Source organism: Artemia sp. Qi Xiang Cuo, chromosome 2 (genome assembly GCF_049724085.1).
Source record: "Artemia sp. Qi Xiang Cuo chromosome 2, ASM4972408v1, whole genome shotgun sequence".
Taxonomy (NCBI): Eukaryota; Metazoa; Arthropoda; class Branchiopoda; order Anostraca; family Artemiidae; genus Artemia; species Artemia sp. Qi Xiang Cuo.
The window spans coordinates 21,895,504-21,911,830 of record NC_142795.1 but is presented as its reverse complement, the minus strand read 5'-3'; the positions used below and the strand labels follow the sequence as shown (position 1 = coordinate 21,911,830).

General features: G+C 34.0%; 1 protein-coding gene across 1 annotated transcript in view; it reads left to right on the top strand.

Moving 5' to 3' along the window:
• LOC148955000 (chromosome-associated kinesin KIF4A-like) overlaps positions 1 to 16,327 on the top strand; it is a 53,923-nt gene that overhangs the window by 22,033 nt on the left and 15,563 nt on the right. The window contains exons 6-8 of the mRNA XM_089105954.1: positions 2,501 to 2,614; positions 6,133 to 6,330; positions 9,606 to 9,812. Coding sequence (XP_088962080.1) covers positions 2,501 to 2,614; positions 6,133 to 6,330; positions 9,606 to 9,812 — 519 coding nt within the window. The remainder of the gene's footprint in view (positions 1 to 2,500; positions 2,615 to 6,132; positions 6,331 to 9,605; positions 9,813 to 16,327) is intronic.

The following is a 16,327-nucleotide window of genomic DNA, read 5'->3' as shown; positions in this document are numbered from 1 at the left end:
TTTTCAAGGGAGATATAAAAATATTCCAAACGATCTCAGTGGATTATTGCCTTCCGTTAGGGAACGAGAAAATAGAAGAAGTGAATGAGAAGAATACGAAAAAATAGAAGAAAATAGAAGAAGGGGTAAGCTTTGCTTACCTGAGCATCATTAGTAAAGATGGTAGATGCAGTAAATGTGCAAAAGTAGGCTAGTTATGATGAGAGCATAACCTGGTCCAAACAAGTCTTCGATCAATCTGAGCAGGAATCCACCTGTATGCATTTATGATGTTTATTTTATAAGTTTGTTGTAAATCTTCATACATTTGAAGCTCATTTAATTAAAGATATTGCTCTTTTATGGAATATGTATATCGAGCTATAAACAGCACGAAAAATGATGTTCGATCCCTCTTTCTGGGTCAATAGAAAAGGGGTTTATATGGCTTTGTAGAAAGTTGTCAAGAATTCTTTTTTTCAATCTGGGGCCATACAATAGGATGTCCTCGAACGAGTTGGGAAGAGGCTGTAAAAAAGTATTTAAAGGAAATTGAAACTTCATGGGATGGAGTAAAGACTTATACTCCGAACTTGTTGGGATGCAGTTTGAATGTGTGTAGCTTTGTTGTCCTCAGGGGGGCTTGCGCTACTATTAGTTGCTGGTAGACAGTAGCTGCAGATCACACAATCAAGAGTTAGCTTTCCAACTGTTTTTATTTAAGTGGTTATTTGTTGTTCTAAGTGTAAAGATCAAATCCAAATGTACTAAAAAAAAAAAGATCTTGATGCCTGGAAAAGTTGAAATTCTTTGAAACTAAAAATAAGAGCGACGGTCTGTGACATTTCCTAACTACTTAAAGGCAAGCTTCATGCTGTTGACAACCCGTGCTTTAAGTTTTTAGTCTTGAAAAGCTTTCTGGTAGCAAGAAAAATAATGATTTTAACTTTCAGTAAATTTGGGGATAAAGGTGTTCGAAAACAGTTTTTTTTTGCAAATAATAATAAAATCTAACTCTTATCCCCAACTGTACTAAAAACTTAAAAAAAATATCTTGCTGCCTGGGAAAAGTGAAATTCTTTCAAACTAAAATTGAAAGTGATGGGCTGTGATATTTCCTAACTACTCCAAGAGCCCTCTCTGGACAGTGCAGTGGAACAGTAGCCCTCGGTTTCTTACTATCTATATAAGTTATTCCCAATATTTGTAATAATAAGACAACAGTCTTATATTATAATCAAAATACTGACGATATACTGAAAATGTTGCTAATAATTTGTTTTGTTTTTAGTTGTTTGTTAACAATTTTAAGTCACTGAACCTCTTTTCGAGTCTTAAAATTCTTTAGGTACTTATCTGTCGTCCACATTTTTGTTTGTTTCTGTTTTTTGTTTTTTTTTCTAAAATTTGGGAGTTTTAGACTCTGAAACAATACAATAAAATGTAACAGAAATTGAACACTCATAACGGCAGTAATAAGAAGGATCTCTGTAAAAACTTGAAAAAAAAAACTAAGAGAAATAGTCAACCTCAAGGTACAACTAAAGCACTAATAAGGTGAAAAATTTAACCATGGTTTTACGCAGAATTCACGCAGTTTTTCTTTAATGCATGAATAGTCGCAAAAGTTTTGGGAATTCGAGGAATATGGAATCGAAGCTTTATATACATTTGCGATTTTCTTCTTTTTTACATATATTTTAACGATAATTTGACGATACTTTTACGATTTTCTTTTCATTTTATGTATATTTTTCTGAAATAAACTAGAAACAAATTTTACTGATGGGAATTTGTATATGCTCGTTGTTTTGGAGTGTATGTAATCGCATTTCTACACCGACATCTCAGGCACTTGCAAATGAACTTTATTAGGGAGGTGGTTAGAGTCTTTGAAACAGTAAAAAGCGGGATACTAGTTCGTAATTTTGAGAATTACTAACCCTAAAATCTTAATATTTTCAGGAAGGATAAGGGCCGTAGACATGCTTATAGCCAAAATTACGAATAAATTTGTTTTCTCTTTTTTTTTTAGTCAAGTCTTTTGTTAACTTCACGAAGCACTGGGCTGGCTCTGAGTTTGAAAATCCTATCGGAATTTTTTTCTGTCATTTATAACTTATGTTTTTTCTTCAATTATTGTTCTTCTTTGTAAGGATTAGGGAATTTCTAGAAAAATCAAGAATTGAAGAAATAACAATCATTCTATGAATACCAAGGAGGAATAATCCACGTAATCAAAGAGTGTAGGTAGCTTACATAATAATGTATAAATTACCCATACTCTTTGCCCCACGATAGTTAGATTAAATTAAACACAGAGTAGCATTGAATCGTGCAGTAGGGGGAGGGGTGTTGGCTATCAAAATTGAAAACTAAATAAATCCTGAGACTGTGGGAGGAGAGATTTTTAAGATTTTCTGGTGAACTAACAAATTCAAACGAAGGATAACGATAAAAGAAGTGAGAAAAATTGAAAATTCCTCACTTTTATTTACATTTTGTTTCCAATTTTTTTCAGTCCGACTATGAGAAAGCGATATCAAATGCGGAAAGATATTCAAGAGACATCTGCCAACTGCAAGAAAAACACGAACAAGAATTGAAGGCTAAACAGAAAGAACTGGAAGAGCAGGTAAGCAATTTAAAGAAGGGTCGGGACTGGACGAATTGCGACTGGACCTGAAGCTGTAGAACTGAAATAAGTTTTATTCATTCTTTTTTTAATCTAACTTTGCCTATTTTTCTTTCAGGGAGTAGTAAACAGTTGACTGAAGTAATTGAAGAAATGTATAGTTATGTTTATTCACTGACACTTACTCGAGGAGGGGTTAAATTTTCTCACAAAAAAAAGTATTACCTAAAATTGTTAAAAGTTAATAGAAAGAATAAGAAAGAAAATAATGAATTGATTATTATTAGTATTATATATAAGATAAATTAAAGTATATGAATATAAAATTCTTAGAATCCCACTTATTATCGGAGTTCGAATTTTAATCGTAATTTAAATTTTCTTTTTGTTGTTGTTTTGAATAGAATGTTTAAGTGCAGTCTTACATTCAAGCCTTGTAAGATATTTTAAGGGTGTAAAATTCGTGAATTTTTTTAAGCTTTTGAGAAAAAATATAATGCTACAAAAGTTAATATCTATTTATACCCACCACTTTACAGAAGTAGAGTAAAAGTGCCACTCACCACTTTACAGTGTAGAGTAAGAATATAATGCTACATAAGTTAATATCTATTTTTACCCACCACTTTACAGAAGTAGAGTAAAAGTGCCACTCACCACTTTACAGTGTAGAGTAAAAATATAATGCTACATAAGTTAATATCTATTTTTACCCACCACTTTACAGAAGTAGAGTAAAAGTGCCACTCACCACTTTACAGTGTAGAGTAAAAATATAATGCTACATAAGTTAATATCTATTTTTACCTACCACTTTACAGAAGTAGAGTAAAAGTGCCACTCACCACTTTACAGTGTAGAGTAAAAATATAATGCTACAAAAGTTAATATCTATTTATACCCACCACTTTACAGAAGTAGAGTAAAAGTGCCACTCACCACTTTACAGTGTAGAGTAAGAATATAATGCTACATAAGTTAATATCTATTTTTACCTACCACTTTACAGAAGTAGAGTAAAAGTGCCACTCACCACTTTACAGTGTAGAGTAAAAATATAATGCTACATAAGTTAATATCTATTTTTACCTACCACTTTACAGAAGTAGAGTAAAAGTGCCACTCACCACTTTACAGTGTAGAGTAAAAATATAATGCTACATAAGTTAATATCTATTTATACCCACCACTTTACATAAGTAGAGTAAAAGTGCCACTCACCACTTTACAGTGTAGAGTAAGAATATAATGCTACATAAGTTAATATCTATTTTTACCTACCACTTTACAGAAGTAGAGTAAAAGTGCCACTCACCACTTTACAGTGTAGAGTAAAAATATAATGCTACATAAGTTAATATCTATTTTTACCTACCACTTTACAGAAGTAGAGTAAAAGTGCCACTCACCCCTTTACAGTGTAGAGTAAAAATATAATGCTACATAAGTTAATATCTATTTATACCCACCACTTTACAGAAGTAGAGTAAAAGTGCCACTCACCACTTTACAGTGTAGAGTAAGAATATAATGCTACATAAGTTAATATCTATTTTTGCCCACCACTTTACAGAAGTAGAGTAAAAGTGCCACTCACCACTTTACAGTGTAGAATAAAAATATAATGCTACATAAGTTAATATCTATTTATACCCACCACTTTACAGAAGTAGAGTAAAAGTGCCACTCACCACTTTACAGAAGTAGAGTAAAAGTGCCACTCACCACTTTACAGTGTAGAGTAAAAATATAATGCTACATAAGTTAATATCTATTTTTACCTACCACTTTACAGAAGTAGAGTAAAAGTGCCACTCACCCCTTTACAGTGTAGAGTAAAAATATAATGCTACATAAGTTAATATCTATTTATACCCACCACTTTACAGAAGTAGAGTAAAAGTGCCACTCACCACTTTACAGTGTAGAGTAAGAATATAATGCTACATAAGTTAATATCTATTTTTACCTACCACTTTACAGAAGTAGAGTAAAAGTGCCACTCATCACTTTACAGTGTAGAGTAAAAATATAATGCTACATAAGTTAATATCTATTTTTACCCACCACTTTACAGAAGTAGAGTAAAAGTGCCACTCAGCACTTTACAGTGTAGAGTAAAAATATAATGCGACATAACTTAATATCTAATTATAACTACCACTATACAGAAGAAGAGTAACAGTGCCACTCATCACTATACAGTGTAGAGTAAAAATATACTGCTACATAAGTTAATATCTATTTTTGCCTACCACTTTACAGAAGTAGAGTAAAAGTGCCACTCACCACTTTACAGTGTAGAGTAAAAATATAATGCTACATAAGTTAATATCTATTTTTACCCACCACTTTACAGAAGTAGAGTAAAAGTGCCAAATAACACGAAAAAAGAAAAGGATAATAAAATTTTGAAAGTATTTCATTTTCGAAAAACAACGGATAAAACGATAGAAAGAACGATACTTAAGGATATCTTAGACTTCATCTATAGTTCAATAGATCTTAACCTTGTAATTTCAATCATGGGTCATAACCTAGGGCATATGTAAATTATTTCAAGTATATATAGTTATTCAATTTTTTGCCAGAACTCATTACCAAATTGAAATTAAACGAGGGGCGTAATCTGTTGTACCAAAGACAATCTGTTTGTCATTTCTATGTTGCTTATTCAGGCTATTTGCAGTGATATTTGGAAATTATTAAGATGTGAGTTTTATATATTGGTTGTTTTTATTTTTTATATGTTTCGTTGAATTTAGCTTTACTCATTTTTTCCCCGTTGATAAAGGCTTTCGAACGTGGAGTCAAAATATTTATATCTTTAAAATTTAATTTTTTTTCTGTTTTGTTCCACTGCTTTGTTTAAATATTATACCGTCTTTTTTCTCTATGCTTTCATTTATTAGATACTTAAGGTCACATTATTTCATAAGTTACAACTTAACATGTTGAATTGTTAACATATTGAAATTTGTAAGCCCATTGACACATCATTGTCACGCTCAGCGGTAAGAACATGCTAAGGAACGACTAAAGCGCCAATAATATATCCCTTATGCATTCTGAAGAGTTGGGTCCTGCTCAAGGCCGTATCCAGGGGAGGAAGAGGGGGGTTACCCCCTCCCCCTCCTGATATATATATATTATATATATATATATATATATATATATATATATATATATATATATATATATATATATATATATATATATATATATATACATCTCCTCTACTCAAGCGTTTCTAACGTAGCTGTTTTAGAAGGAGAGAGTATGGGACTATATTTTGAAAATTATTCAGAGGTTTCCCGCTCAGACATTTCCCATAGGAAATGTTTTTCCCACTTTCTGATTTTGAGTGAAACACCTATATGACGATTCTATTTCTGTATCTTAATATTAACTTTGCTGAGCGAAAGACCATATTGTGATCCATTTCTTTTTTGATATCTCAAAAATAATTAACAAAATACCATATGCTGATTCAGTTTTTTTTTGTTTTTTTTTTTTAGGTATTAACGTTGATGACCCAAACGCCATATTGTGATTCTACTGTTTCCACCTTACACGGTGATGTAAGTCAAAAAATGATGGAGAAACTTCAGTGCCAAGAAGTGGAACTATTGAAACTGAAAGAGCTAGAAAAAGAATTAGCAGAGAAGAAAAACGAAATAGAGCAGCTACAGAACGAATTAACCTATTTAAAAGAAGTAAGTGTTGCTGTATTGACCTTAGGCAATATTAGTGCCATTATCGGTTTTTTTTAGGCTTTTCTTCCTGTATATTATAATCAGCAATCGAGAAATATTCCGAAGAGAAATTTACAAAGTAAGTCAAATAACGAAAAGAATACTCATTTTTGTTTAAAGGAAGATTTATTCTTAGTTTTACACGTAAGTTTGACCATATATATCACTAGATTATAGAAGTTTTGTAGCCGGTGATGATAGTGAGGAAATCCAAGGTTGACGCGGAAGTGGAATACGATTTATACTTTTGGCCTATTAGGGGAACTTTGTGGTTGTAAACATCAAGAAATTGTCTACTTAATTGCCCTATTATACTTCTAAGAAACAAAATTTCATCCTTTTGCTTTTTATTGTCAAGGGCAGCACCAATAGAGATTAGAAAAAAAATAGAGGCCACATCCTGCAAAATATGGCCTTTAATGCGGAGCCAAACTTGATTTTTTACCTTTATAATCAGTGCCGTAATTTCAAAAGTTTAATAAAAATAATAGCACAATTGCTATCATCATTGTTTCCTCGACCTTACAAAAGTGAAGCAAGCAGTAGGCTAGCTACTACTACTACTAACTCCTCACTACAGCACCAAGCCACCTGAGGCGAACAGAGGTACGCACACTCCTCTATCCCAATCTATTCAAAGCCTCCCTCATTTCACCCTCCCAAGAAATTCCAGTTTCCCATAATTTTTCTTACGACATCCTCTCGCCCCATTCGGGGGTGACCCGCTTTTCGTTTGGCCCTAGATGGTTGGCCGACAAGGACGATCTTTGGCAATATGTCATCCTTCATCCAAAGAGTATGTCCTTGCCAACTCAAACTTTCGCTCATTATAGCCCTAAAAAGCGGGACTGTACCACATTTTTCTCACAGCTTATTCTTTGACATATGGTTAGTCAATCGGTATCCAAAACAATTTGTAGGTATTTTCTCTGGAAAACTTGTAGCAAATCATCCTCCGTCTTTCGGAGCACCCACGCTTCAGAACCAGCAGGCTAATCCCTTAAAAGTGTGACCATAATTTTGACATTTAAAAGCTGGGCTGAGTTAACGGAGAAATCGTGCTTTTTAATTTTGCAGAATTCGTAATATATCTAACCTAAGGGTCCCCATTTTATTAATATATTTATTTTTGTAGCGTTAAATGTTGATGGCATCTAAGTGATTTTTTTTTTCAGTTTTTATCAAACTGCTGGAAACTTGAAAGTTCTTGAAGACCCAAAATCTTTACTCCATGCCTTTCATATTCTTCCTTTTTTTGTTCTTTTTTTTGGAACATGTTGATACCATAAATGGCATATTTTATGGAATAAGTCATCCTAAAAGTCATAAATGGCATGTTCTATGGAATAAGTTGAAGCATGTAAGGTCATACTTGCATACCAGGCCCGTTATTGGTACGAAATAAAAAAAAAGGAAAAAAATGAGGGGAAAGTGAATAACGATATTAAAACCAGAAGGGAAGAGATTAATACTTCGAATGAATGAATTAAACGTAAAATGAACAGAAATTAAAGTGAATAACCAAGTCAAATTTAAACCAAACAGAAATGACCCCAAATAAGAGTGGGGTTACAAGCTTTTAAGCTATTTTGAGCAAAATGACAACCAAGAAACTTTATTCTGAGGCTGCTAGTGACTACGAAATGCTTGGGGATGAAAAAGAACATTGAATGGTGACTGGCTTCCATCCAATTACTTTCAGTCTCGAAAGGGCATGTGAGCTTTCAATTTTTGATTGAATGAATCCCTTTCAATTTTTTTTTTCGACTCTCTTATCTGTACGAAATGACCATAGAAAAAGTTAATAAATCAGTTGTAAATAATATATAAGAGACACATAACTCTTGACTTTTTCAACAGTGGAACAATTATATTTTAGATTATTTTATCTTAAAAGCTGAATGAATAAAGGGCTCTGAAATTCCCTGTGTAGTTAAAGTCGGATCAAGGCTGAACCCTTTTGATGAGTTAAACCTTAAATTTTTTGTATAAGGTACATTCATATCAAGCTCAGACGGGGTGAAAAAATGGTCTACCAGCTTTTAAAAACGCTTGTTAGGCAATAAAAACGTTATATTTTGCCGATCTTTTCTTTCTTTTTTTTTTGGGTAGCAAGGACAAATTTCAGTCCTTTCCCCAGGGGTTGTGGAAGTCCTGTCACCCCCAGAGCCATAGTTACTGGATCTTTCAACTATACTTAGCAAATTTTCTATCTCAAAATTTTGATCTAATGTCTTGGGGGGAAGATGCAGGACGTACGGTGGGGATAGTTTCACTCCAATCTTTTTGTTCACTTAAAAAGGTGCTAGAAATTTTAATTTTTGTCCGAATGAGCCCTCTCCCGATCTTCCAGAACTATTGGTTCACGATTATCCTTGGGAGAAAAAAAAACAAAGAAAAAACAAATACGTATGTATGATCTTTTTTCTGGAAAAACAAAGCAAAATCGCACATTCTTGTATATAGGATCTGAAAACCTCTTCAGTAGGGTTTTTTTATGTACTGCATCTGATACTATGATCTTCATTATGACCCCTTGAGTTCTTGGGGGCAATACTCCCTTTTTCGAAAATCATACAAATTTTGATTGGTAACATTAAACTTAATAAATTTTGTATATTTGGAATCAGCATACAAAGTCTATTCTTTAGGTGTATTAACTAAACTCCTTTTTTCTGGAGCTTCGGTTACTATTGAGCCCAATCACTCCTTCTTAACCGCTTCTTCTTAACTGGTTATGCAATGACTTTAAATTATAGTGTCTGGTACCTCTTCCTCTTAAACAACTTATCAATGATAAGCAATAGACTGGTTATAAAATTATTTTTAATCCGCGAAAGTTGTGTCTGGTACCAATTCTTCTTTAAAAAAGTCCTATTTCTATATTCACATTGACTTTCTTCCTAAAAGGCGGCGTATCAGATGAACGAAAATTTTGTTGTTTTTCGTTTTTTTTTTTTTTTTTTTTTTTTTTTTTTTTTTTTTTTTCTGTGTTACCATCGTATACCATCAGAACTATTTTCTGAGGGCCAAAACTTCCCTCTTCCGCTAACTCTTTTCTAACCTCAAACATTTCATCATTATATTGTGGACCTATAAAAATATCATGGCTTGAAATTGTTTCTCACCCTTACATCATTTTTTTTTTTTTTTTTTTTTTTTTTTTTTTTTTTTTTTTTTTTTTTTGCCAGTGTGTTTGAATCTTTTTTTCTTTTCTTTTTTCATTTTTGTTGTAGTTTCACAAGACACCTGACCAGAGTGCTAACAGTTCTAAGCAGAAGAAGAAAGTTAAAATGGGGGAGAAGAAATGTACGCCTCGCTACACAATTGCTGAGTTTTTCAATTCATCTCAAGACTCGATTGACAGTGGGGATGAAACCGAAGACGACCCTGAGTGGCAAAAAACCCCTGGCTATAAACGAGTCAAAGCTATCACCAGCAGGGTATTCAATTCAATTCAATTCAAACTTTTTATTTCCACCGAATACGAAGAGTAAAAAACAAATAGATAAAAATAATAACCGCTAATCAACAGGCCATAAAATTATTTTAAACTATATAACAACAAATACGCAAAGGCCTTCAATCAAAATTGCCACACAAATTAACACTTTATTCAATAGATAATAAATTAACACTTCACAAATTAACACTTCATTCAAAAATTAAATCAAATAAAATAAACTAAGCTTCGTGCGCAGCTCTATATAAATTATGAGAAAAAACATTTAATTTGGATAAAAAATTCTTTTGCTTTTTCTCCAAAACATCAACAGGGTTTTATCTTGTATTGTATAAAACCCTGTATTGTATAGTGTATTACGGTAATCACCTGGCAAAAAAAAAAAAAAAAAAAAAAAAAAAAAAAAACTGTCTTCCTACTTTAGTAACTGAAATAAATGAGCACTTGAACAAGGTCTAGACCCTACTCATCCATCCAGTTCCCCAGGACAAAACAGTATAACCAATCCGACAGTCCGAAAATCAAGTCCAAAATAGAGGTCAAGGTAATCGTTCATGCTGAAAGCGTTTAATTGTGCTATGGGAGCAACACTTTGGTTTTGCCCAAAGTGTTGTTTTTTCCCTTTTTTACTATGCTGTCAATTATCGTCCATTGGGAGAAAAAGGTATGGTTTAACAAAAAGGTTCTTTCCCAGGGCAAAACTGAATTTAAAAAGGCCAAGCTAATTGTTCCCGCTGACACAGTTTATTTTAGTTATTTTTTACTTTAGTTTTTTTGTCTTTTTTTGCGTTTTTTTCTTTGATGTCATTTATGGCTTATGGGGAGACAGAAATATGGGTCTAATGTAAAAGGCGGGCCACAAGCCCTATTAATGATAATAACGCAATATTTTGGAACGTTGCGTATAGTTCTTTCTCTGGGCAAAGTTGAATTTAAAATAGGTCAAGCTAATTGTTCCCACTGACACTTACTTGTGTTATATGAGTAACACTTTGGTTTTTTTGTTTTTGTTTGTTTTTTTCTTTTCTGTCATCATATGGCTTATGGAGAGACAGAGGTATGGACTGAATGAAAAAGGCGGGGCACAAGCCCTATTAATGATAATAACGGTGTATTTTGGAAAGTTGCGTATAGTTCTTTCCCTGGGCAAAGTTGATTTTAAAAAAGGTCAAGCTAATTGTTCCCACTGACACGTGTTTGTCTTAAGGGAGTAACACTTTAGTTTTTTTTTTTTTTTTTTTGCTGTCATTTATGGCTTATGGAGAGTACAGTGGTATGGGTCTAATAAAAAAGGTGGGCTAAAGCCCTATTAATTTTAATAAAACTATTTTTGGAAAGTTGCGTGTAGTTCTCTCCTGGGACTGAAATTATGGTTTTCGGTTGTTTTTTTTTAGCTACTGAGTGGGAGTTTTATAGTATTTGTTAGATAGGATTATTTCTGGCATAGGTTGAAATTCACATACATCTACGAGAAATTTCTTACTCATATTTTGTTTTTCGTTTTTCTCTTTTAGACAAGTGTCATTTTCGCCTGTCTTAAGTCTTTTTTCTCCCAAGGTTTTCTAAAAACAAGTTTTGGGTCCGATATGGCCCCTATACAGGTCCCTTTTTCTGATGGAAATAGGTGCCTAAGTCCCAATTTTGTCCCCTTGAACCTTTAACAGCCCTGCATAAACGGACGATTGAAACGCCTCGAAAATCACGTTCAATATGACTTCATAAACCTTCCACGAATTTTTCCAGAGTGTGATGAAGTTTAAAAAATAGAAATTTCTTCTTTTTTACCCTGATTAGCAAAAGATTATGCATATACTGATTTTTTTGTCATTTAGGAGGGGGGAGGGTATTTGGTTAACATAGATGAAATATAGAACAGATATCACAGGTTGTCTCGAAATAACTCCAATTGATTGTAATCACTTTTGCATGTGAAAACAATCTCGACCAATTGTGGTTTCTTAATCTAATTTATCGATGTTTAGGTGTTCGGTATTATAAGTTCCTTGGTTGAATCTTATCTTTAAAATGCAAAAGAACAAGCATTCTGGAAGTATGTAAAAAAAAACTCAGCATCATCCTTGCTTTCCCTTTTACCTAAATACATTTTATTATTGCTGATATTTTGTTTGATTAGAATTATTATTTTGGAAATATTGTTGGAACAGAGCTCATTACCTTAGACCTTAGCTCCTTCAAAGACACAGAGGGTGTCAGTAGATGTCCAATCTCCCATTTTCTATCAAGTAGACCGCTGCGTAGATGTCTTCCCAATCTGTTATGAAACTTATCTGGAGGGCTCTTCTATTTTGTTCGTACGTTTTACGGAGCGTGTTCTTTGTTCATCTTCGGTGAAGTGTACCTTCCGGTTGTCAGTGGAGTAGCATCTTAGGAAGTCTATGATCTGGTATACGGAGGATATATCCAAGGTATCGCCATCTTCGTCGCCTCACAACTGAGGCGACACCTGGTTTGCAAGTGTGAGTACGGATTTTGTTGTTGCTGACATAGTCTCTCTAGCTGATCCTTAGGGTCTGAAAAAGACAGTTATCTTCAAAGCCTGTAAGATGTTTCTCCCGTTCTTTGGTTAGCTTTAGGCATTCCATAGAGCAGCTCAGAACAGTCAAAACATCACTTTGGAACAGTCTGAGTTTCAGGTTATGTGAGTATACTGTGGATTTCCAGACTGGTGGAAGTCTCTGAAATGCTGCATTGGCTAGGGCTATTGTGGTGTATTATTCTTTTTCAGAGTTGCCATTGGAAGTTACTGTACTGCATAGTACTTGAGTATTTGAAGTCTGTCACTTGTTCGATGTCTTTACTCCTAGTTGGATTCCCATGGGTGAACTGCTAATTGATATAGCTTTAGTCTTTGGAGCTTCGATGTGTAATCCGAACCGTTCAGACAAGTCTGATCAGGAATTCCTGGAGCTTTTGCTTGCCGGTTTCTATGAGCCTAACTTCATCGGCAAAATTGATGCCATGGAGAAACTTTCCTGCAATTCGGATTCCATGTCCGTTTATCTTTCTAAAGATGTAGTCTACAACTAGGACAAAGAAAACAGGTGACAGGACATGGTCTTTCTTGACGCCAGCCGTTACTTTGAAGTATCGCGTGTTGCAATCAGAGATTTTAACACAGTATTATGTCTCTTCGTACATGGTGACTATTAGGCTGACTGGCTTCTTGGGAATGCCCTAGAAGCGTAAGACTCTACAGGGCTTGAAGATCCACTAAGTAAACCTTTTTCCTCGGATGTCACGAAGAGTATGTACAAGATTTGCCTCCATTCATTAGATTTCTCGAGCATATGTGCGTAGACTAAAGATAAAATAGGCACAATATCGTTTTGGCCGAAATCTATGAGGTTCTTCACGCAAGTGGGGATCAAAGGCAGTTTGGAGTCTTCTGGGTATTATGGTCGAGAAAGGTTTCGCCGGGATGGAGAGAAGATTGATGTCTCTCTGTTCTCCGGGAACTTTTTGGTCTGTCACAGGAATGACGAAAAGGAAAGCTAGATGGCTAAGGTTCGTCATAGGCTGGACTTGATCATTTCCTCTGAGACGCGGTCTGTACCGGGAGCCTTTTGTTGTGAAGCGTTATTTGTGGTATTTGGGGGTTGTAGTCTTAGATGCCTTTATTCTCCCTTTATAGGGGAGATAAACTCTGGCCCTAAGGTAATTGAACTTTGGTAGCGTGCCTTAGGCTATGACCGAACTAATGAGGCGTGCCGACTGAGTATGTTCGAGAGGCTAAAAATAGATCGTAGAGAGTTCGTCTAAATTAGACACTTACGATTATAAAGCAAGGTCCCAAAGTATTGCTAAGACAACGGACCACAGGTCAGTCCGGCATATAGTTAGTAAGAGATCTTTCCTTCCAATAAAATGTATCTTTTATACATTTTTATCAACCACCCCTTCCAACGTAAATGCTAGAAAGTGGTAATTTCTTAATTTTCCGTTAAACAGAGCTTAGCAGGATATGTTTCTTATCTTAATAAAAAAAAGTGGTATTTCCAAACTTCATATTTGCGTCATATATATTTTTACTAAATTAATAATTAACTAATATTAGAAAGCTTTACCACAATACTTCCCATTTAAAGAGGAATTTTCCTAATTCTCAATATTTTACTTTTAAAACAACTTAATGTCGTTTACAGCTATTATTCTGCCATCTTTGGGTCATTATGCGCATCTACCCTCAATGGGTTTCCTTAGGGTTATGTTTCTGGTCCAATATAGGCCATGTTTTTTTTTTTTTTTTTTTTTTTTTTTTTTTTTTTTTTTTTGTCGAAGGATTTCAATTTGAAATTTATCCTTGTTTCTTTTTTTCTCTGTCTCTAGGACAAACAATTACTCTTTTACCCTCTTCATATGCATCTTCTGTTTTACTTGACCCCAAGCGGCTTATACATAATATTAGTGGTTTTGCTTAAATTAGATTTATATTAGAATAGTTTTATGAATTTTTTTTTGAGTTTAAATTTAATTCCCATTAATAATTTAATTTATCTGTGTGATGTGGTTTATATACCGTATATTTTTTTTTTTTTTTTTTTTTTTTTTTACAAATTCCTTGGGTAAAACACATATAACATTATTTATTTTAAAAATTTTCAAATATATTTTTTTTAAGCACAAATCATTTTCAAATATTTCCGTACATAGGCCATTTGGCTATGTAGCACATATTCTAGGCCTAAATTAAGTTCTGTTTTTATCTCACTTTCGATGATTTTGTAGTTCTGTAGTTTACAAATATCAGTTGATTAAGTGTGGTTTGGTTTCTGATGGTAATAGGATATCATTGAACTGGCTTTGAAATTCGCTACTTTCCAAAAATGCGTCAAAGAAATGATTGAGAAATGGGTCCAAAAGGATGTTATGAAAAATTTGATTTCCAAAAAAAAATTAGCTAAGGCTGTATCTGCGTGGGTGTGAAAGGAGGTGGGTTAAAAGTTTTTTTCTAATTCTCTTCTTGTCATTTCCAGATTATTTGCAAGTATCGTTACTTGGCTCTGGAGGGTATGTAACGCTGAAGCATAACACCTAATCGCGATTTGCCAGTAGCCTTCCAGGGGTTTCACTGTATTCATTCTGCGAAACGATACTCCTTTTATAACCCTAAATTCGGCCGCAATAAGCTGGAGAAGATTAAAAACGCAAATTATTGTCCAATTTCTCATGATTATAAAGCAAGGTCCCAAAGTATTGCTAAAACAACGGACCACAGGTCAGTCCGGCATATAGTTAGTAAGAGATTTTTCCTTCCGATAAAATGTATCTTTTATACATTTTTCTCAACCACACCTTCCCACGTAAATGCTAGGAAGTTGTAATTTCTTAATTTCCCGTTAAACAGAGCATAGCAGAATATTTTTCTTATCTTAATAAAAAAGTTGTATTTCCAAACTTCATATTTGCGTCATATATATTTTTACTAAATTAATAATTAACTAATATTAGAAAGCTTTACCACACTTTCAATTTTTCAGTTTTTATTAGCATATACAAGATTCCTATGTATTAATCCTTAGCTGATCATTAAAAGTATTCGGGCTAAAGTCACTGCATTTGAGCCCTATTGATGCTCGAAAGTGCTATAAATCAATGCTTATGGGTTGGAAAAGAAAATCCAAATACCTTCTAGATTGATATACAATCTATCATAGTTGAGTAGAATAAATGTGGTTTATTTGTTAGTTTTTTTGTGCAATACTTGCACCGCAGGTATATCGAGAGGAGTACAGTCCCCTATTCACTTTTTATAGCTCAACATCGACGAATTTGTCCAAAATCTTCATGTTGTGCCGCCAAGAATATTCTCGTTTTTGTAATAACTCAATACTCTTATACTATTAGTTTTATACCCTTATAATAATTCATTTATTCGAATAGGTATTGTAATAATAAAAATGAACGCTAAAAGGGGTCACTTGCTAAATGCACAAACGAACAGGACACGAAGGAGTTTGCTAATCTGTTCGTATGACACTTGTCGGGTTTTAGTTTGTGTTTTTGCCCGGTAAGTCCGACTATTGGGGCAGAAGGCAGGCGATTTAATCGGCGTTTTTCAAACAAACAGGACACGAACGAGTTTGCTAATCTGTTCGTATGACACTTGTCGGGTTTTAGTTTGTGTTTTTGCCTGGTAAGTCCGACTATTGGGGCAGAAGGCAGGCGATTTAATCGGCGTTTTTCAAACAAACAGGACACGAACGAGTTGGCTGATCTGTTCGTATGACACTTGTCGGGTTTTAGTTTGTGTTTTTGCCTGGTAAGTCCGACTATTGGGGCAGAAGGCAGGCGATTTAATCGGCGTTTTTCAAACAAACAGGACACGAACGAGTTTGCTAATCTGTTCGTATGACACTTGTCGGGTTTTAGTTTGTGTTTTTGCCCGGTAAGTCCGACTATTGGGGCAGAAGGCAGGCGATTTAATCGGCGTTTTACAAACAAACAGGACACGAACGAGTTTGCTGATCTGTTCGT